A 23,900-nucleotide genomic window follows, 5' to 3' on the forward strand; every position below is an offset into this window, starting at 1 on the left:
CTTTAATCGGATACTTGAACGTTAATTGCGGCGCACAGCAGGCACAGCGGCCCGCGCCGGCTCCCGTTGCTGAAAAGCTGCAGATTGAACCCAGGCCGCCCGGCCCAATTAGAGCCGCAGGTGATGCACGCACGCGCCTTTCAGCCCTAAATGGCCACTTGTGGCTCAATATAAGTCAACGTCCTACCCATCACAAAGGCGGACTGAGAATGGAAGCTATCCATCTGCATTTAATGGAGGCATTAAAATAAATGTATGCCCTGGATGCCCGAACAACATTTTAAAGCCAGGCTGGGAGTGCGCAACTAAGCGTACAGCACTGGTTGCTGCACGAGGACACGCTGGGAAGGTGTTTAAATGAGTCTGGCTTAAGAGCCAGACATTTAAACCTAGCACACTATCCATACCATTATTAGCGTTGCATTATGTGTGCTGGCAAGGGACGTTTCGCAAAGCTTTTTTCTAAGCATCGCTTTGATTTCCGAGCAGAAAGAAATCACAAGCATCAAGAAAAGAGAAAGAAAACTTGTAGCCAAAAAAAGGAGGCCGCGTTAGCCAGTGTAACCAGAATGTGTCCTTATGCAAGGTAACTGGTGCTCATGGGTACCTCAGAGTTGAGTTCGCGCTGTGTAAAACTGTAAAAAAAAAAAAAATTAAAAAAAATAAGCACTGATTTACTGCCACGACCCGTCAGGTGAACAGGGGACTGGGCAGTGGGCACCCACCTCAAATCGCTCAGTTACCCTCTGAAGGCTCTTTTTAACTATGACAAAGTCACAATCACGAGCGCACTAAGGGACACGAGTACAAAAAAAAGGACAGCGGAGTGTACAAGGGAGGAGGAACCAAGGCGTCATGTGTGCAGAGGAATGAACCTAGAAAATAAAGAGCCTGGTATCATGCATGTGAAGGGAATGAACCCAGAGTGTGGGAGGAAGTAAAAAGCCCGGAATAAGATATTATTCACTATTAGTATAAAATATTATTCACTATTAGCATAAGATATTATTCACTATCAGTATAATAAAAATGTGAATATGCCCTCCCATGGCAGCTCAGATAAGTAAAAATGCTTTTAAATGTAAATTGTGTGCATGCTTACGGGTGAGTGTGTGTAAGTATGTATTTGTGAGTGAAAGTGGAGGTCAAGGGTGCATGATGTCACTTCCACTACCCCTGGCATTTTGGAAAATTTATGCCCATGGATGGTGTAAGAACTTGGCATCATGCATGTGAAGGCAATGGACACGGTTTGTGAAGAAGTAGTGAGCCTGGCATCATGTATGTGAAGGGAATGGACACGGCTGCATGAGGGAAGAGCTTGGCTTCGTGCATGCGCAGGCATTGAACACGGTGCGTGAAGGAGTAGAGAGCCTGGCATGTGTGAGGTGATTAACCTAGATGACTGGAAGGTCTCAAGTGGAGTTAAGTAGAGCTGTGCATGAAAGAAGTGGAAGAACCACTGAAGCCTCAAACCTAGTTCTGGCTCAACCCATGGTCCACACTCTTGAGACAAAAATGGCCAGTTTGAAACAATCTAATCCTTTCCAGTATTATGTTTCACTGGTGCTGTTTCAAGGCACTGGTCTTCTGAAAGGCGGACTCTGACTTCTCCAACACGGGGTGCAAGTGGGTGTTTGGGGGCAGGGTAGTATTAATCACTATAATTCTCTACTTGCAGGACTCCCTAAAATCCATCTGCTCTAAAGTTCATCCTCCACTTGATTGCGCATTTTGTTTATGGGACCGAAAGAAATGACCATGTCACACCCATATTGATAAATCTTTTCTGGCTTCCTGTTAAAGCTAGGGCCATATACAAGACTGATTGCATCACACAAAGACATTCACACCTCCAACCCTTGTTACCTAGCTAACAAACAAGTTATCTGGCGGTTCTAGGCCCTCATGAAATTCTTAGAATCTGCAGTTTGAACCTCTAGCTTTCAAAAGGGATAGACTTATGGTGCAGTCATTCTCTGGTAGTGCAACTTGAATCCGGAATACACTACCTATAAACCTTCGCATCACCACCACCAGCACCTTCAAAACAGATCTCAATAGCACCCCTTACCAAGATCCATACTAGGCATTCACCCCCACATTTAGTGGCACGACCCTAACGGTTACATAACTCTTGATTTATAACGGTTAGTTAAGTTACATATTTTAAGATATTCTGTATTTAACTCTGTAAATATGTAGTATTCATCTGTATAACCTGGAATCCCCTCAACTTCTTTAAATATGAAACCTTTAGCTGATTTGTTGTAAATCATAACTTTAATCATGAGTAACTGCTGTAGCTACGTTTTGTCTCCTTCCACCTTGCTACTCATCTCTTGTATCGTTCTGCGCTCTTTTGTAACTTTTCTAAATATGTATTCTGTAATTAATAGCTACGTTGTAAATAAGTAACTCGTCACGAGTAAGCATAGTGCCTATAGACTTCATCTCCTACTACCCTGTCCTCTCAACTTCCCTTGTAACGTTGTTTGTTCTATTGTAAAGCGCTCCGACACCTCTGGCTAATGGCCGAACTATGGAAAATTGCATAATTAAATACAGTGGGGGTGATAGGAGAAAGAGTGGTTAGAAAAGGCAGGGTAGAGAGGGCTTTGACTGCCAGCCTCAGCCGGATATGTGCGCAACTAAGGAGGGGAATTTGGCACTGTGAACGGTGAGCCATGGGGAGGAAAGATAGCGCCGTAAGAGGCGAGAAACTGACTTGGGGGTTGAAATGCAGTTAGAGTTTCTGTAAAGTCAGAAGTGGGGCTATCTACACCACCAGTCCCAGGCCTGAGAACCCGACTAGTCAGTCCAGCTCCGGTTCTTTTCCTTGGGATTCTGGGACTTGTAGTCCTGGTTTACAGCGGTTAAATAAAATTACATGTCCCAGAATTCTCTGAAAAGTCAGGGGCTCACCTTACTAGTCACGCACAAAACTGGGAAACTTGGTACTATGCAGTCCGTCAGCGCATCCGTCACAGCATGCCCTTAGCAAACTACGTGTCCGTCCACCCAAGTCCCAACCGTTCTTTGTTTCGCTTTTGTGCACGTTTGGCTTGTGCTTTGGTTCTTCGAGCCAGCCAAGCAGTATCTGTACCTCGGCTATTTCCATACATTCTAGGGTGTGTACATCACTTCTACACGTTGGACAGACTTTAAATATGTAAATTAGTTTCCTCTCCTAATATTCAGAAATGTTGAACATAAGTACAGCAGCGTCATACACTTTAGTCTTGCTTTTTTGCACTTATTTGAGAAGCAATCTACATTTTTACTCTCGAATTTGCAGAATTCAAGGGGAGCGTCAAAGCGCCCACTGTTTATTTATTGTTTTACAGTTTGCATGCAGGTGTTGTCCAGTAAGCAGCAAAGTCTGCTTGTCATGCTCTATTTTGAATAATAATCCTGTCGGGTTGTATTTCTCACCCTTGATAGATTCCTAATCTTGTAACGGCACAATATATCGTGTTTGGTAATTATTGCACCCATTTCCGTGACCATTGGCATCGGAGCCCTAACGAGTGAGGCTAAAGAGGGGTCATAAAACTCATAACTGAACAATATTCGGCACGGTTACTCACTGCCTTCTAGGACTTCAACTGCCCTACAACGCTCCGAGGCGACTAAAGCGTAATTCAAGAGCTTTCCAAGCCCTCGCCTTCAGCAAATGGGAATTACGCGCGCAGACGGTTTTTGTGAGCGTTTTGCAATACTACCCATGTTGTATGAGTGGTCACGCACCTGCCAAGAAAACGCTATAAAATGGGACTAATTGTCTGCACAAGAACCAGCATGAATGAACCAAGAGGTTGTGCATGTTTTATGTCCGCCAACCCTCATGTAGTGGAAACACACACACATATATATACATATACACACACACTGAAATTACGTACTCGGAAGCAGTGTAGTAGTAGCTGCATTAATGAGAGGAATGGCCTTATCTTTTATATTTAGAGCATGACAGAGTGCCATTAAACTGGTTTAATAAAATAAAAAAAAATAAAGTGTCGTAAAGTGCTCATAAGGGAATTTTAAATCTGCCGCAGCAAGAAATATTTTTAAATAGGTTATTAAATAATAGACTAGTATGTGCGAAGTTCATCAGGTGGCTTCGTAGAAAATGCACGCTTTTTCATTAAAAAGTTCTCCCGCAAACAAATTACAAGACTTTTTGTTTGCTTCATTATTAAAAAAAAAAAAAGTTTATTTAGTAACTAGTTTCCTCGTGTCGTTTATTCGCACTCTATGAATATATTTCCTTCGCGCCTCAAACTACCTGTAGGGAGAGATACGTGTGGGCTATACATGTGCACATGGCATGAGTACCCCTGGCAGTTTTTTTTTTAATGTGGCAGATACCGTTGCAATCCATCTAGTGTCGGTGACAAGGTACTGGATGCTATTTATACTCAGCAACACAAGAGGGTGTCGTAAAGTCTTCACAAACAGGCAAAACGCAATCCAAAATACATAGGAAAAAAAAAATCAAATGAGCTGTAAAATCTGGCTACGCGTAAAAAGTATAGATATTGACGTAAGTGAAATAGTTTAAACATTTGAAACAAATTCTTAAATATGAAGGTTGACCATTACATGGAGCCCCCCGACTTTAACTGCTGCTAAAGTCTCCTCTGAAAGTCCAAGGGCCTACCCACAGTACGGTGGAGCCTCTGGGTCCAGCCCTTACCTTGTCAGTGGGGGCCGGCAGCGCGGGGACGTCCTTCTCCAGCTTGCACGCAAACATCTGCTCGCTCTTCCAATACATGGCCCCGGAGGGCGGCTCAGCACATTCCAAGCACGGGGGCCCCGGGCGAGGGCACGGGGGCGGCTCTGGGGTGCGGGCCACCAGGATTCAGCAGTCGGGGGCACCTGGATGCAGTTCTAGGATCAGCAGAACATCCGAGCACAGCTCTGTGTAGACTGCACCCGTGCAAAGCTTTGGGGAGGGATCACCAATGGCAGCTTTGTGGTGAGCCGGACGGAAAGTGTTCTGCGGGGCACGAGAGGCACCAGTGCCCTCTATCCACGAAGCGCCTGGGGCAGCTCTGATACGGCGGCACCAGTGCAGCTGTGTGCAGTGGCAGTTCTTGGCGGCAGGTGGTGGGTTCTGTGCAGTTAGTACTCCAAGAGGGCGAAAGGCACCAATGCCCCCTCTCTGCACAAAGGTCACCCTGGAGCAGCTGAGATTCCTTGGCACCCGGTACTTCTGAAGTGTGCCTTATGCAGTTAGTACCCCGAATAGCTGAAAGGAGTAAGGGTACCAGTGCCCCCTGTACCAGGGAACCCGTGGCCAGCTTTGTTAAGGCAACACGGAGGCGCAGTGTTGCTGAGGCGGCTCTTCTGGCTCCAGACAAACTGCTACCAGCGCTTTCAGAAAAAAAGTTTAAACGTGGGTGGAACCTCTGCTGGTAAGAAAAGCGTTCCCGGCTTCCTGTCCGCCCCTCCTGGTGTAAACACGCCCATGCCTCTGTCCAGATCTGGTTCTGCCTGTGCGTAAAGTCCTGTCAAAAGGATGAGGTAACGCATGCGCCATACTGCCTGCCGTCGCCACCGTTCTAGTGTCTGGAGCGCAGACTGGCCCACCTTTACCCCATGAAGGGGTGCACGGCTCTGGCAGCGAGGGACAGGAGAGACCCCACACCAAGAACCTGAACAGGAGACCCCCCTTTCCTCTCGGACACAGAGCCGGCTGCGGTGAAGACAGCCACTGCCTCATCAGTACCACTCTCTGGAGGGCCCATCTTTAAACTTTCCTTGTTCGAAGGAAGAGACACATTTGAAGTTCTTGCTTCTCGCGAACTAGAACTAAATTAAAATTCTGAATCATTTAAAACAAAACTCTTAAATGGCAGCAGCCAAACGAGAGAAGCGTGAGTAGCTGCGCACAGTCTCGCAGCCTCCCTAAACGCTGGCATAAATATTCCGAGCACAGAAGACGCACAAACCTGCAAACACTTATTATAACTTCAGGAAAGCCTCACTGCAGCAGGTGAGCAGATTTCCCACAGGCAGGTGAGAAGAAGCATCTAGACCTCTCTGCCGCAGGTGAGAAAGAGAAGCCCAGGACCGTTCAGATCCCCTTCAGCTGGCCAGGAGACCAAGTGTCTCTGAAGCCGGAGAGCGAGAAATGAAGAAAAGGCAGAGGCCCATTGTCTCAGGTGAGGAGGAAGGCAGGCAATCTCCTCATCAGGTGAGGACACACAAGCCCAACAGGTGAGGAGAAGACACGCAAATCCTGTAAGCAGGTGAGAAGAATAGTCAGGGATAACTAGACGGGAAGCGCACTTAATAACATGTATCTGTTCCTTCTTCTTCGCGTGCATATTTTTTTTTTGTTCCTTCTTTCCGTTTTTCCCTTTTTTACCCGCGTAGCTTGTTACACGTTGATCAAACGAAGCAAGTTGGCAGCCGAACGCGTCCGAAGTTGCTAGGGCGCTGGTGTCACGGCCCAGGCGCGGGGACACCCAGGGCGTGAAGGCGTGGTGGTAATAGTGATAGCTTACGCGGGGCTGTGGCCGGCGGCCCACTGCTCTCTGGCGGGCTGAGAGCACGGCCCACGGCAAGGAACCGCGTGGACCGAATGTGCTCAAAGCCGCAGTGTAGGGTGCGTAACGCAGACGCGGCTTTCTCTGGACCCCTTCCTGAGTCTCACAATCCGACAGAAGGGAGTCTGTGCGCGTCAACTATTCACTTACCGTGTCGTGTTTATTCAATACAGTGGCAATCCGATTTATATTTAACAAAAAAACTGATTAAAGAAATACTAATAATAATCTTGTCACTTACGCAGTAGAATACATTTTATACAATAGGAAACACGGTGTAGTCAGTTGACAGACCTGTCGTTCTGCCTTTACGCCCCCTTGTCTTACACTGAGGCATGAGCAAAACACGCTCCGGTATATTGATGAATAATGATTACACTTTTTCAGCGGAAATCCCCGAGATCCGTCGTAACCGCGGGTTGTGGAAATCCCTCGAGTTGTCAGTGAAATATTTACGCTACAGTGGCCGGACTGGGTCCTGTTCAAAATACAATCACTAGCAAAATATGACTGTGGAGTGAAAATGAACAAGAGCGCAAAACGGCCACCCAGGCGCCTCGCCGCACGCGCACACGAATGCGCAGTGCCTTAAACGAAAATATTTGGAGTGCCTGTGTACGCCTTTGTGAAGTGCCGACACTCTCCCATTAAATGCACTGCAGCAGAGCTGAGAAGCGCAGGTATTCTCTCTTTAAAATTAAAGACGTGCGGGTACTCAGTACTTGCCCATTTAAAGCACTGCTAATGCGCAAAATAAAATGTAAACATAGTTCTTAATGTATAATGGTGCGTGTCCAGCGCTTAACAGGCATGAAATGTGCACACTCCAAGCCTGTTCCCCGTGCGCCTATGCAGGTATTTTGTAATAGAAGAAAGATAATACATGTATGTATTGATTATGATACTTTTGAGCCCGGCATCTATTTGGAGTAAGCACAGTTATCAGTAATTCTAAATTACAGAGCACACCAAAACAAACAATAATACTGTAAAAGAAGAATGCCACACGTTGGCCCTATCACTTAATTGTATATATGTTTGCGCACAAAGCAAGAGGCGAGACTAAAGTAACCGGCATTAGGAGCACCAAACAAAGCACGTTCTCCGGGCGCAGGGTAGAATTCACCACCCGAGAGCAGAGCAAAGAGCTGTTGAAATGAAAGATAAAAACGGCTTCTCGACCTGTCTGATTTCTGCTAGTGTCGGAGATCCTAGATAGGCATAGGTTTTTAATAAATCACATTTTCAGGGACACTTTATCCCCAGAGAAGAAGAGGCGTTTCAGGCGTGTATGGGTTTACAAACGTACACGTTATGTGTGTGCTTGTTTAGATTCGGATCCGAGGCGCACACGCAGCCCTTGCGTGGAAGGCGCACTCTGTGTTTTACAGTCCGCTCACAGAGCGCTGCTTTCAGAAATGTTGTGTGTCCCAACTAGTGGCAAAGTTTGATATGCCACTGAAACTTGGTCTCATCACGAAAGCGCAGAACATCAAAACGTACCTTATTTGTCCACCTCGCAGCTGTTCGGTGTTGCTGCAAATACCTGCTAACCTAACACCGTGCAATCCCCCATAACATGTAGATTTATATTCTGCACCGATAAAACCTATTTTTTTACACATCCATGGAGACGACTTCAAATCCCGGGCTCTCAGGACAAAAGAGACACGTTTACTCGATTGGCTACACTGCCTGTACCAGGTATGTGTACCGAAACGGCAGGGCATACAATGACAAACCGGCTGACGACACCACCACATGTTAGTCACAACACCAATAACAGTCAAATGGTCGTTAAGGAAATAAAATTCAGTATAATGTTATTTCCTACAGTGTGCAATAAATACAAGCACACCATTTACCGCCGCGAGCCGCAAAAGATCACAAGACCCTAACAGAAATGAGTTGGATGTTTGGGGATGCCAGCGCCCCTCCCTGGGTTTAAGACCGGCAACATCACAAGCCACTTTTACACTAACCGAAAATCTATAGATGATCCCTCATTAGGTAATTCCTCAAAAGCCAAAGCTCTGTGGCCGATCATTTCCAAGAGATCACACGTGACTTCCGTCACACAACATCTCCGCGTTCCCTCTACATTCCCCAGCCCGTATTTTCCGTTGCTAAACTTTTTCCGCTATGTCAATGCGCAGACTATGAAGGTGATCTTCTTATGAAAGAGTATTAAATGAGTGTCAGTCGTCACATGACATTTCTATATTAATCAACCATCTATAGGGGCACATTTGACGACCTCTCGTAATTCAGCTCCCACTGCCAGGCCTGTATGTGCCAAATGTCTGCGCATGAGCGCCGGGCGCCCCCTTGACACAGCAGCTCCACGCGCCAACTCTTGTTCCGTTGCTTCGTGAATATGTGCTTGTGTTTCAGTTGGTGCGAACGTTGTTTCTCATGGTAATGTTGTTAAATAAATACGACTTTTTTTTAATCCAACGAGGGTCTTGTTTTTGTCATTCTTTCGTGGGAGGATCCATAGCTGGACTCTCTTTGGCCTAGCATATTAGCTTGCTGCGTTCTCTGCACTCGCCAATCCCTTTCAAACAACTCCCTAGAGAATCGGTATTCCCAGCCGTCACACCATTTCTTCGTATATTCTTAAGACGCCCTCCCTTTAAGACTCGCTTTCTATTCACCGTCACTTTACACAATAAATATCCGAAGCGCAGGTTTCATACTTTGTTTCCGCCACATTTCGCTGTAATATCCTTTTCACCACATTTAAGTAGCAGCACTATATAACCTCAGAATTCATCACCTCTAAGCTGCATCTCTTTACAACCTCGACATTTACCGCCTTTACTGATCTCCTAATAATCTTATTTATCACATTTTACGCAGCAGCACCCTAAAACCTCAGAATTCTCCACCTGTACGCAGCAGCGCCCTATAACCTCAGAATTCGCCACCTCTACGCAGCAGCGCCCTATAACCTCAGAATTCGCCACCTCTACGCAGCAGCGCCCTATAACCTCAGAATTCGCCACCTGTACGCAGCAGCGCCCTATAACCTCAGAATTCGCCACCTTTACGCAGCAGCATCCTGTTACCACAGAAGTCCCCACGTTTAGGCTGCACCTCTTGATAACCTCACCATTCACCACCTTTACAGTCATCTCCTAATATCCTTTATCCAACTTGTCGCAGCACACTCCATAGCCCTGTATTCCCCGTGTTTACACCACCTCTTACACACTAGTTCCCTCTATTCTCCATATGTTCTTCCCCCTTACACATTACTTCAAATGCTCTTTTTACTGTTCTTTACAGTAATATTTCCTTGCATTCTCCATATTTACTTTCCTTGCGAAAATAGTTGTTTGTTTACCCATTCGTACACACTATTTACTTATATTCTCCATATACACCTTCTGTTACACAATAGTTCCCTGCGTTCTGTTTCATTCTGATTTAGACATTTCCATATAGTCTCCATATTTAATTTCCTTTGCACGACTTCTCATTTTATTCTTTCTTAACACATTTTCTACTTTTATTCTCCATGTTTTCTTACCCGTGCACAACAGTTCAGTTTAGTCTCATTTCACTTCACCCTACACCAGTGGTTTTCAAACCTTTTAATGCTGTTTCCCCCAAAATAATCCCTCCCTCAGAATTATTCTATTAAATTGGCAATGTTTAAATATGTCTAGACTTGTTTAAACGTTGCAGTTAAGCTCTGTTACCTTTTTAAAAATGTAATGGTTTTTCTGCTTAAAACAAAGCATCGTTATCTGCATAATGCTTCGTTTGGTCAAAGCCTGGTGCTCCACTGGGACCACTGGAGGTCCCCCTAGAGGGGACTGCCCCCTGGATCAAAGACCCCTGCTCTCCAAAATATTTCACTGTATTCTTGTGTTTATTTTCCCCAAAGGCTATAGTTCAGTTTATTCTATTTACTTCTCTTTGCAAAATATTCTCCATATTCGCCATATTTACTTCCCTACATTCTCTATATTTATTCCATTACACAATAGCTAAGCGTATTATGTTTCCACTCCTCTTCACAGAATATTTTTCAGTATTCTCCATATTTAATTTCCCCTACACAATAGTACAGTATATTCTGTTTTTGCTTTACAGAATATTTCTCTATATTTTCCATATTTGCTTCCCCTTAACAATAATTCAGTATAGCCTGTTTTACTTCCTTTACATAATTGTTCCTGTAATAACCTCCCTTTGCACATAATCGCCTCATAGTTTGTATTCATCACCTTATCCAGCAGTTCTGTTTTATGTGTTAAAAACTTCTTCTTTTATTATTCAAGTTCACCATCCTTTACACGTTTGCTCTCCATGTTGTCAGTATTCACCCCCGTCTTGACAACGTCCTATTTTCTTACAATGTATCACCCTTGACACAATAGCTTCCTACATTCCCCACTAAATGCTGGCACTATGTGCAGGGCATTGGGTTGGTCGACGCCCTGTGTGCAGTGCATACTGGACATGGTGGACGTCAGCATGGCATCCTGGCACGAACTGGGTAGAGTACATATTTGTACAGCATAGTCGGTATCAAGCACAGGAAATGGACAAGGGGCCAATGCACATGCTTGCAGGCCCCAGAGACAGGTGCAGGCTAGATCAGACCAGTCAGGTGGCTGTGTTTTTGAATTTTTGCAGTCTCCCATGATCAGCAGCCATTGGTTGCTCTGGGATCAGTGGGGTTGCTTAGGTGAGCATGGGGTGTAGCAGCACAAGTTAAATAATGGTCAAGGCTACCTGATTGCTCTTACGCTGCTGTTTGTCCTGATGGAGTGCCTCTTGCCCTTTCGGCACAGGAAAGAGCCCAGTTCTGTGGCGGAGGAGGAGTCGTGTTTGGCCACAAACAGGCAGACAACCTTAAAACCAAAAATATAGGTGCAGGCAAATTCAGGATTGAATTGTTTTTTAACCCTTTAGCTCAAACCAGGGCAGGGGTACTACTGTCTTTTTTTGGAAGGCTGAGGATGTCTGCTACCGCGACTGTCCACAGCCGGCCCAGGTACTCCATTACATGGCCTTAGGGATACTGGGGAATGGTGGGCTGTGCCAGGGGACCAAGGTATGGCCCTGTTGCCAAGGCACATCTCCCAATGTGTGCTGGGGGCATCCTGTATTGGGTTGGCTCTGGCAAGGTTGTTTGGGGGACCAGCTGTCATGCTGGCCCAAGCTCCCTCTGTCCTCAGGGGGCAGGTGAGCTAGCCTTGTAAAGGACAACTTATTGAGGGACCAGCAGGGTTTCATCCCGGGTCCACACCAATTGAATGAGTTGATGCCACAAGGAGCCTGTTGGGGGGGGGTCAATCAATCAATTTTTTTTATAAAGCGCGCTACTCACCCGTGAGGGTCTCAAGGCGCTCGGTTTTTGTTGGAGTTGAGCTTGAGGTGATTTGTTGTCATCCAGGTGGCGGTGTCAAGGAGTGCAGCGTGGAGGTTGGTTTTGGTGGTGGTGGGGTTGCGGGTCAGGGAGATGATAAGTTGGGTGTCATCTGCGTAGGAGAGGATGGTGATTCCGTGTGGTCAGAGGATGTTGGCGAGAGGGGGACTCCGCAGATGATTTTGGTGGCAGTGGAGTGGAAGGCAGACTTTTTGGGTTCTATCGGTGAGGAAGGTGGTGAGCCAGTCTAGGGCTTTGTGTCGAATCCCTGTGTTGTGGAGGCGTGTGCGGAGTGTGTGGTGGCAGACAGTGTCAAAGGCTGCGGAGAGGTCTAGGAGGATGAGTGCGAGTCTCACCCTTGTCGTCTCTGGTTCTGATGTCATCAGTACATGCAATGAGGGCAGTTTCCGTTCTGTGGTTCTTGCGGAACCCAGATTGGGAGGGGTCGAGTGTGTTGCTTTCCTCAAGGAAGTGTGATTGGCAGGTGTTAACTAGTTTCTCAGCAACCTTGGAGGGGAAAGGGAGGAGAGAGATGGGGCGGTAGTTGGAGAGGTCGTCCAGGTCGGCTTTGGGCTTTTTTTAGGAGTGCAGTGATTTCTGCGTGCTTCCAGAGGTCTGGGAAGGTGGTGGTGTCGAATGAGGTGTTGATTATGTCGCGAAGCTTGGGGGCGATGGTTGGGCTGGCTTTGTTGTAAATGCGATGGGGGCAGGGGTCGGAGGGGGATCCAGAGTGGATGGAATTCATGTTTTTTTCAGTTTCTTCATCGGTGGTTGGGGCCCAGGTGATAAGAAGGTTGGAGGGGGCATGAGGGGGGTCTGTGTTGGACGGGTGAGGGGTGTGTGTGGTAGGTGTGTGTGGTATGAAACTGTTGTGTATGTCCAGGATTTTGCAGTGGAAGTGGTTGGAGAGGGAGTCACAGAGGGGTTGTGTTTGTGTGGGGTCTATGTTGCTGGCTTTGTGTTTGGATAGCTCTTTAATGATGATGAAGAGTTCTTTGCTGTTTTGGGAGTTGTTTTCGATGCGTTCCTTGTAGTGTGCTCTTTTGGTGGTGCGTATGAGTTGGTGGTGATTGTGAATGGAGGTTTTGAGGGTGGAGAAGTTGGTTGTTGAGGGTTCTTGTCGCCAGGCTTTTTCCACTTGGCGGCATTTGCGCTTGGAGTTCAGTGGTGAACCATGGGGCGTTCTTGATGTTGCGGGCGGTGGCGTTTTTTCTGAGGGGGGCTAGTGTGTCTGCGCAGGTAGTGATCCATTTTGTGAGGTTGTGGGCCATGGTGTTGGGGTCGTTGGTGCGGGGGGGGGAGTAATGTGCCAGTTGGGAGTTCAGGCATTCTGTGGGAATCTTGTCCCACATGCGGTAGGGTGTGGTTTGTTGGTGGTGGTGTGTGGGGGGTTTGGTGAAGAAGTGGACGCAGTGGTGGTCAATCCAGTGGAGTTCGGTGGTGTGGGTGTAGGTTATGTGTTGGCTTGAGGTGAAGATTGCGTCAAGTGTGTGTCCTGCTGAGTGGGTGGGTGCTGTGACCAGTTGTTTGAGTCCGAAGTTGGTGAGGTTGTCTAGGAGGGAGAAGGAGTTGTGGTCTGCGTTGGAGTTTGTATCCCATGGGGGTGGCTGTGGCTATGTCGGGCTCTGAAGAGTGGTTCGTCCAGGTTTCCGTGAGGAAGACGATGTCAGGTGAGTGTGATGTGATGAGGTCCCAGAGTTCTATGGCATGTTTGTGTAGGGAGCAGGTGTTAAGGAGCAGGCAGTTGAGATGGTTGTGGGGGTGTTGTTGTTGTGTTGTGCGATGGTGTTGTTGTGGGGTGTGTTCAGGTTTTGGGGTGTTTCGTGGTGGTGCCGGTTGGTGGGTGCGGGGGCTGTGCGGGTGTTTATTGCGTTGAGGTTTTTGTGTTTGGCGCGGGGCGCTGGGGTTGGTGTGGGGCGTGTGGGATGTGGAGCAGGAGAAATGGTAGGTGTAGCAGGTAAAGGTTCCCTGTGTGTGGCTGGATTGGGTGCAGGCGAGGTCCTGGGTTGAGGGAGTGGAGTGTGAAAGGGGAGTAGTGTTGTCTGGGGAGGTCTAGGCTGGGGGGACCAGGGGGACTGTTGCCGGGCGCGGTCCAGGCCTCTGGCATGCCCGCTGCGTGGCTGCGCAGCGGCCGCCATTAAGAGGGTGGGGTGGGAGGGTGGAACAGCTGGGAGGAGGTAGGGGGCGGGGCCGCATGGGAGGCAGCGGCAGGGGAGACAGTGACCGGCCAGAGCTGGAGGACTGGAAACGGGCGGGAGAGAGAGCGAGGTGAGAGTTGAACACAGGGGGGGTAGGGGGGCAGAAAGTGCAGTGAGAGGAGCATAGGAGGATTAGCAGAAGGCAGAGGAAAGAGGCCTAAACAGAATACAAACGTACATGAAACGGCATATAGGGAGTACAAAAACACCAAAAACACTCAAGCTCAAAACCGGGGGGGCAGGGGGGCAGAAAAGCGCAGTGAGGGGAGCGCTGAAAGCAGAAAGGCAGAGGAGAAGGCATACACAGAATACTATAGAGCATAAAATGGCATGGACAGAATACTATAGAGCATAAAATGGCATATACAGAATACTATAAAGCATAAAATGGCATATACGGAATACGAAAATAACAGAAAGAACACACAAGGATCACTTACACGGTAGTCTGAAATCGGAGAAGCCTACCACTAGGTACCAGGGATGAGGCACAGGTGGGAGCCTGCGGGTGGAGGAGGGCCTCGAACTGCTGTCCAGGCGGCAGTTGGGAGGGTCAGGGGCACGGGGGCAGGCTGGTGGAGCCAAGTGGACTCCTGGCCAGAACCAGGTCAGGGAGTGATGGGTCAACCATCACTCCTTTTGTGTATTTAGTATTTGATAGAAGATTTCATGTGTTAGTTATGGACTGCTTGCTAGGAATGTCTTGTATTAGTTATGCCCATGCGATATTCATGATGCTATTCTGTACATATTGTAACTTAAAATGAAAAAGAAAAAAATTGTTGTGTTTATGCGATGTAGTAAATACGTCCGGAGAATGCAATAATGGTATTTTGCATTGGATTCTTTTGCAGAATCAGTTATACATTTATGTGTGTATAACGTCTGAGTGGTTTGAGATATGACCGCTCTCGCTGCATTCCCCCAACCATATCCTTTCAACAATTTTGTGCTCCTGGCACTGCAAGCAGGATGGAGAAAATATTTTATTCCCCCTTGACCTTCATAACTCCTAAAAAGCTGTCTTATCTACGACTTAACTGTTGAAGAATGTATAACTTCTCTCCCTGGTCCTTGGACCAATACTTTTAGTCAAATTTGTCTAGACTAGCAAAAGAGGCCACAGCCTAGTTCTATTGGAGATTGCTTGGCTCCCCTGGCCCAGAGCAATGACAAGGGTGGGACGACTCATCCTCCACTCAGTTTCAGAACATAATTTTCGGACCTGAGAGGAAGGTCTGTGATCTCAAGATAGTTTTGGAAAATTACATTTACACTCCCATTTTTACAAACTGTCAGTGAATGACAAATTCTAGCCATATATTGTAAAAATAATTATGTTGAGTCATCTTTAAATGTTGCTGGCTGGAGTTGCATCAGGTCAAAAATGCCATGGGAGATGGATACATTTCAGATTTCGGGCCGTAAATGGAATACTATGCAGTTGTTTAATAAAAAATGCAAGCACTAGGAAGCAAGAAATATAATACAAAACTAAGTTAAATCTGGTAAACTCTGAGGATTAGCCAAACTGACTCATGTAACAAACAAATTAAAAAAGTAAGTAAAAGTTCTGAAGTGAAAATATGATTAAAGGGTAAATGACAATGTGACACAGTGGTACTTTTGGCTCTCGGCGGTGACAGACCATTGGTTCGCAAAATCATTTACACAAAATTCCCTATGACAATGTGAAATGAAATTTCTCCCCATTGACCAATTAATAAATACAGTAATAAGCCAAGATCAACAAAAGGCTGACATATTTTTTTGTCTGTTTTTTTTCCCAGCAGTTTAGTCAGAAGAAGCCAGAGCTAGAAGACATGAAAAGCACACAATTCCCATGGAATATTCACTTAGACATAATCTGTTTGCTTTCACTAGAGTATTTAAGAATCCTGTTTCATCAGTGATCAACTGGGGGATTAAAAAAAAGGAGGCTAAAAGTAGATCAAGGCATGACGATGCATTGGGTTTGCTTATCTATAAATGACCTTCTATATCATCACGTGTGACTAGAGGTTCATGTAATGAATATGAAATAAAACAAAACCTCCAAATGAAAATATCCAAACTGTTCAAGTGCATACCATTTATGCACAGTTTCTCGCGATCATCTTCTTGGACACATTTTATGCCTGATTAGGTAAAGCAATCTAAATCTTAAAACACTTAAGGTCACAATTAGGGGTGTCCAAAATTCACATAATTTGCTTTCACATAGTTATGCAAACTTTTAGCAAAATTAGGCAAAATTATACGTAATTTTATGAAATGCAAATCCGCTGAAAAAGCTCAATAAATCAGGCATGAATACAGCAGAATCCATCAGAAAAGAGAAAAGAAAATTTATTAATGTGACACAGAATCAGCTGAGGCCAAGTCCAAGAGTTTGAATTGCTGAACTTCCAATACAATCTTTTATTTCTGCAAACCACAGAAGGCGTATCTAGGAATTTTATTAATTGTTCAATTAAACTTCAGCATGTGATCGTTTCTCGAACATTATGGTTAATAATCCAGTTACAGTGTCATAACATCCATATATGAATTCAATTAAATGACGACTAAAGTAATTACAAAGTAATGGCCTATGTACCTCACATGATGACAATAGGACCTTTCAACTTTTGAAAAACACTACGTGCACAGGATTACAGATGTCCTAATATTTGTCGCTTTAAGCTATCGTGCAATGATAGATAATGAGTGTTGCCTTCTTGACAAGCCTTGCATCATATTGCATTCCAAGCATAAAATGAAAAAAACAATAAACATGGGTCATTAGGGTTATGAAATTCAACAACAGGCTTTGCTATTATTGAGCATCATAGAGCTGAGCATATCAACATGGATTCCATACTTGAAAAAAATTCTATTCAACATTCCGCTCTCTGATACTGATTTTCAGTAGAACTATTTCCCGTATGTCTTCTGACCTGTGAATATCCTTCCCTCAGTGATGTTGAGAGGGAATTTCAGTTTCACTGGAACACCTATCTAGTAATATCTCTATGCCTGAAGGGCATGTCTATATGTATCAGTGCCTCTAACAGCCATGGCCCCCAGTTGCCGAAACATGAGCCCAGGGATCCCCATATTCCACCTACATCTGTAGAAGTATGTATGCCCTTTGCCTCCTTTTGGACCTTCCTAACTTTTCCAATGGCCTTGTTAATATTTCTGTTATTGTCCGGTATGAGGCCTGTAGCAAGAAAGCTGAAACGCATTAACATGTATTATTGGAGGAGTCCAGCTTAATTTGGATGTGGAAACTAAATGTATTTATGAGGCATTTCCGGAATGGAATATCTGAGCGGACATTGGTCTATTTTGCGGGACTGCCTTGAGAGACTACTTCTATAAAGGGCTGCTGTTGATTCATAGTTGCAGCCTAAAAAGGAAAATAGTAGAGGAAGACTACACTTCATGTTTTTATATTTTTTCCATGTAAAATTGTGTCTTTGATTTAATGTGTTAATGTTGTGTTGAAAAATACCACCCAGACCCAGTCACCGGGCTGCAGTCCGTGTTCTGGTGGTGTGTCACTTTGGGTAGGACTTGCAGCACCTGGCGGTGAAGAGAGTGCAATGTTTCTGCTAGTTTCTTGAAATATTGTAACAGTAAATCATCTAATACTGATAATGGAGAAATGGGCAGGTGGCCTGGAATGTTCATGGGACACCCAAAACAAAATCTCATGGGGACTCAGTTTTGTGACTCTATCAGGGGGGCTCCTCATTACCAACAAGGCTAGTGGCAATGCATCAATCCAGGAGAGCTCCATGGATGCACAAATCTTCCCTGTCTTATTTGTCAACATCCCATTCTTTCTTTCAATAGCTCCTGTGGCTAACAGTTGATAAGCGCAATGTAGTTTGTGTGATTCCCAGCCCCCTGCATATTCCCTGAATCACATAGAAGATGAATCCTGGTCCATTGTCAGAACTCAGAATACCTAGTGCCCCAAAACGTGGGATCAGTTCTTTCAACAAACAATTAGCCACTATTTGTGCATCCCAGTTCTATGTTAGATATGCCTCAGTCCATTTTCTATAGATCCATATGATGACCAAGACATACTTGTGTGTGGGAGGCATTTCAGTGAAGTCCATTTGCAAACTCTCAAAGGGTCCGTGCAGTGGTGGAAAGTGGCCTGGTGAAGTTGGTGTACCCTTCCCTGTATTATAGTGGGTACAGAGGGTACACTCTCTAAACAAATCTGCAGCACATTAATGCAATTTAGTGCTGTACCAACATTGAGAAAATAGGCAAATCATTCAAGCACATCCTACTTGTGAAGGGCCATGAAAAAGACTGATCCTATAAGGGAGAATTGTTGATGGCAAACATATCCTACCAATTGGACCTATCCATATCCTCTCTTTATTTTACACACAACCTCCCCTTTTCCATTCATCCTGCTTCTGTTCCCCAGCCTGTTGTTGAATACATTTAGGATCAAAATGCATATTTTACCTGTGTGGCAGATGTCACCTGTAGCATTGCATATCTGCACCCAGTTAGTGCTTTTCTTTTTGCTTCCCCATCAATTAATGCTTTCCCTGTGGAAACATAGTCTTTGGCAGAAGTATGAGCTGCACATTTGACAATTTCAACCTTCCTAGGAAAAGCAGTGCTTGCAAAACATCAATCAGTGATGCATGCTGTATTTGTTGACCCGCCAAGGTGAGAAATCCCCTCATTGCCCACAACTGGCCAAAATCGTGTGTCACTCCAAATGCATACTAGTTGCCTGTGTTGACTGCCTTTCCTTCAATCAGCTTACAACCCTTGTTAGGGCCTCTTTTTACAGTTGTCAATCTCGCCCTTCCAAAAAGAGCATAGGAAGCCTGCAGTATTCCGGTGCTTTCCCTGTTGCATGACCCATCCAGAAACAGATCAGTTTTATTTTTACTGGGGGGAGGGGGATTCAACACTCGGCCCACATCATTCTCCCCCTGTGCCCAAACCCCACTGGGGATGGAGTCCTGAACCTCTTCTGGTATTCCTTGTGGCCTCCCCTGTGGCCCACACCACATGAATGATTTCAACATCAGTCCGTTCACCCTGCTTTCCAGAAAAACCCCTTTAGGTGAACAGTGGCTGTAGTTTGAACAGCAGGTCCCTTCCAAACAAGTTAACAGGGCAGTAATCAGCTTAGGACAAATTGGTGGTCAACAGTAATGGTGCCTACTACCAACTACAGGGTTGTGTCAGATACTCATCAACAAGTTGTCCTGTCATGCCGACTGCTGTTATTTGTGTTCCAGAGAGTTGTGCCTCCAGCATCTCAGATGCTTTCAGCATTAATCTTGTCACTCCAATATTGACCAGGAAAGGAACAGTCTTGTTTAGTACAGTCCCTTCCACATACAGGCCCTCCTGGTCCATTGGTATCACTGGAGCTATCAGGCAGTCTTTCACTCTCGGGCACACCTAAAAGTATGTCTCTGACAGTGGTGGGGGTTATGGTGGGTAGCCCTCAGTCTCATCATTTTCTTGTCGCCACTGTTCTCTGCCCTCCATTGGTGGTGGTGGTAATGGAGGGGCTTGTGTTGGACCATAACGGGACTGTGATCCTTGTGGTCTCAAGTCCTTGTGCATTGGTAGTTGAATCAGATATGTTGTCAGTGTAGGATGGTGGTGCATTTCGTAGATGGTGGGGCTGCCTTTGGGGTCTTCTGTCCCTTGCCCTGTCATTCAACAACAGACAGTCTGCCATCCAATGCCCTGGCTCATTACAGTGGAAGCAAGTTGTTCCAGGCAGGGTTTGGGAGGATGCTCGATTTGTTCCTCGTCCCGTCAATTTGCCTCTTCCCCTGCCTCTGATCTCTTCTCCTCTGTAAAACATCTGTGCCGCCATCAACTTCAGCTTTTCCCTCTTCACCTTTTCTGCCTCCATAGCTTGTAAATGTACCTGGTAGTTAGCGCACTATTTGGCTGCTGCCAGTACTTTCTCAATAGGCTCTTGCTGCCAACAGAAAAAAGAAGTCTGCAGGTGATTTTGTGTTGTTTGCCTCAAACATAGACAAAGGTGGTAACAACAGCCGGCATAGCATCTGGTGACAGCTAGAGTATTTTAAATGTTGTATCATGCATGTCTCCTTTTCACATTGTGGCATTGCATTGTTTTCTGTATTGTACACATTTTTATGTCTGTTTTATCCTGTTAAGGGCCTTCTCTTCCTTTTCTAAGGGGTGTGTTTTGACATTGCAAGGAAACTGACAGTATTAGGCTGCTATCCCATAGTTAAAGTGAGGGGTTCTGCAGACCCCCCTAGTATAATAAACAAATTTTCCCTGAGGAGGTGGTGGTCCTGGGGCACAGATAAGCCCTAGGATGGGGGCCTCGTGCACCCCCTCCTCATTTTTGACATAACCCGGGACCTGGCAACCTCTAGGCTTTATTAAGACAAGCACAGGCGTCCGCACGTTTTTTTTCTTTTTTTTAATTGTTTTCTAGATCAACAGCGCTGCCACCACTCTTGGTGAAAATGCAAATAAAAAAAAAAGTTTCTTTTTTTTTTTTTTACTGGGTGACCCAATCACCAGAGCTAAAGGGTTAAGGTGTCCCTACCCTGGCCCCTTTTTATTATTTTTTTCATCTTTTTTTTTTTAGGCACCCAACTGAAGCAGAGTCCCAAGATGGCTGCCAACACTTCCTTGTTGAAGTGTTGGCAGCCAATCAGATCTCAGCACAAGATCGGAAGGGTTTGTGGAGCCTTCGTGTCCCTATATATACAAATTAGAATTTTCTTTAATATCGCTAAAACTGCTGAACAGATTTACACCGGATCACAAGAAGGTCGCTTTCTTGACAAAGAGCTTGCTTTCTGCCATATTTGGTGTAAATCTGTCCAGTGGTTCAGCCGCTATTCCTGTTCCACATCCCTATGGGAATTAACATAGAGAAAACCGTTTTGGGACCTTCTTTTTTTCTCGGCTCCCAGTTGATGGATTACCTCGAAACTTTCCAGACTGCAGGTGACATGAGTGTCTTATTTTTTGGGGGAAAATTTTATGAAGATTCCTCAAGCGGCACCAAAAATATAGGCATGTAAAATAATGCTTTTTTTTATAGAAACAAGGTCCTGATGATAACTACCTAGTGGTGACCCTCACTAGGTAACATATATAGATATGAAGGTGGAATATGGGATAGTATCTCTTTTGGCTTGCTGCGTTCTGCATTTGCAATGTTTATTTTTATACTCAGAAAGGGGCAGGCTTGGAATGTTTGTAATTGACAAGAACAAAGTCCATACTACTTTGTCATTTCAGCCAAGTTCTCATACACTGACAAATTGTTTCCATTATCAGATAACTGCTGCTGTTGAGCTGGCTACTACAATCCACTTCTAAAGCTGCGGTGATTATGCTGGGTTTGGACTGAGGCAGCCCTTATGTTGCATACCTAGGTGCTGGCTTGGCTATACAAGGTTTGCTTTCACACCCATCTGTGCCAGAGCTTAGTTCTGTGCACCAATGGTTGAATGTGTAATAACTAGTTATTGTCCCAAACAACTCCATTCAATACATAGTTGATGTGGTGTTTTTGCTTTCTGGGTTGCTAACAGTCCCTAAAAAGGGTTCATGGATGCAGTGGCTATTGAAACCCAATTTCGTGCTTTATAACATCACACACAAGCAGTGCACTGAAAGAAATACATTTTATGCTTATTTATTTTTGTAATTTCAACAGTCTCAATCTGTTGCTTAGAATATGTAAAATAACTACACTGAATATTCTTAAAACATCCTTAACACATTTTAACAACAAAAACTATATGAACATTTCTGCCATAATGGAAATATCATCTGGCACCCTAAAGCCTACTTCTATGCACCACGCCATGGGAGTATGGAGTAGCTTAACTTGCATCTAGAGCTTCTTAGGATGAATCAGTGCTCTGCATACCTGTTTACAGCAAGAAGCTGTAGTTATCAGTAGCAAGGAGAGAATGATTCCCTGAAAGGAAAACACTCATCAGCTAGACGTCAGCTCCTCTTCTCTCAGACTTGGCACGGTATCGGCTCTATGGGTAGGAAGGGATGCTGCAGCAGTACAGCAACCTGGCAATCATTCAGGATCTTATGGCAGTATCATGTACGATAATGTGGGGTGAAGCACCTCTCCAAGCGGCCACTTGATGAATCTTTTATACTTTTGATCACTAATGTTTTTTTATATGAAGACTTTTCTAGGAATTTGACTATATCTGTGTGCAGCAATAAGATAATCTTATCTTATTTCTGTTAACTGACCTGAACTATAGATAACAAGACGCGTGTCCCAGACTGATGTTGCATTAGGTTTCTTATTGGTGTCACTGTGTGGATGACTTGACACTTTAAAAGGTTGTTTGAAGGATAAAAATAAACTTCATCTGTGTCTTAGGTAGACGTGCTGATTACCAGGCAGCAGATGGTCTTGGTCTGCTCAAAATGGAGTCTGGCCTTAGGATCTTTACACTACTTACACAACCGGATACCACCAACCAGAGAGGCAGGATGGAGCAAAAAAGCAGACTTGAGTTTTACTTCTTTTGATTCATACTGCACATTTTCAGCAACCAGCATTTCAAGTAGAGAGTGTTATCAGAGGTGACGCTCCTGAAGCTGCAACTGCTAAAAGCAGACCTTCTGATTAATGAGTGTGCATTTTGACGGTGGCAACACTTGAAACCACAATAAGTAAACAGTAGAAGGAATGGTTTGTCATGAAAGCAGAGATGTACTAAAACCTGGGAACTTTCAAAGGCAGTACAAGCTTGGTGCCACTACCATCATAACGCAGACTAGGTTATTGTGCTTTTAGCATGTAGCTACAGACCTCTACAGATTCAGGAGGAATCAAAAATGAAGGAGGGCATTGCTTCACCATAACTGTCCTATCGTGTATGGGAGGAAGAAAACATTAATCTCTTTGAATAAAGGACGTCTCCAATGGCAGTAGAATTCCACCCCCAGAACCCTCATCTGCACTTATATAAAGAATGTGAGAGAATTACTGTCACTTTTCTCCAACCCTTGCCACGTTGGAAACCGATATATGTGCAGTAGCAAAGCTCGTTGACATGGAGATCATTCACTTTGTCATTAATCAGAACCAGAATGGTAGTGCTTTGAATAATACTCCTGGTCCAGTAAGTTATCCTTGACACCCAACAGCCCTATTACGCCCTTCAACAGGGCAGCTAATTCTTTTACTGATTTAAAGGCACTAAAAGTACATAATTCCTTGACATGTGAATGAAACACTGACCATTTTGATAATTATGTACATTTATTTCCACAGTTGGTCACATGAACACAATATCAATGGAAACATTTGGGCTGATGAATTTCGTTTTGGCATGACCGATGCTTGGGAAATCAAAATCTCAATATTTCACATTTAATATATGGTTCCTGTTGCATTTTGAGCACTCAGTTTTATGTCTGTTTGTTTCACTGAATAACTACTTCTTGTATTGAGCAATGCATAAAGCAAACGGTGCTATCATACATTGGATTATTTATTGGGAGGGGGAAGACCCCCTACCAACTAACTAAACAATCTAGTGGGTCAAAATACAGGTCTGAGAGAATCTCTGCTCAACTCTTTTTAGCTATGGTACATGCAGCTGCATTCCCTTAGAAGTGATTGTCATGTTCATGCCGTACCAGTGGCTTTAAAGTATAGAGCAAAACACAATAACATTCTTAAACCACTTTAGAAGCATAAAGAAAAAGAAACAACAGACAGAAAGACAC

At 44.9% G+C, this 23,900-nt stretch overlaps 1 protein-coding gene across 2 annotated transcripts in view; it reads right to left on the reverse strand.

The window, feature by feature from the left end:
* LHX8 (LIM homeobox 8) overlaps positions 1 to 5,850 on the reverse strand; it is a 154,906-nt gene extending 149,056 nt beyond the window's left edge. Inside the window, exon 1 of one of the 2 annotated variants that reach the window (XM_069232427.1) lies at positions 4,700 to 5,849. In XM_069232427.1, the coding sequence (XP_069088528.1) occupies positions 4,700 to 4,777 (78 nt within the window). In that variant the 5' untranslated portion in view covers positions 4,778 to 5,849. Of the gene's footprint in view, positions 1 to 4,699 lie in introns of both variants that reach the window. The other variant, XM_069232429.1, reaches the window with a different exon arrangement.
* Between the last annotated feature and the right edge of the window lie 18,050 nt (positions 5,851 to 23,900).

The sequence above is a fragment of the Pleurodeles waltl genome, chromosome 4_2, assembly GCF_031143425.1.
Source record: "Pleurodeles waltl isolate 20211129_DDA chromosome 4_2, aPleWal1.hap1.20221129, whole genome shotgun sequence".
NCBI lineage: Eukaryota > Metazoa > Chordata > Amphibia > Caudata > Salamandridae > Pleurodeles > Pleurodeles waltl.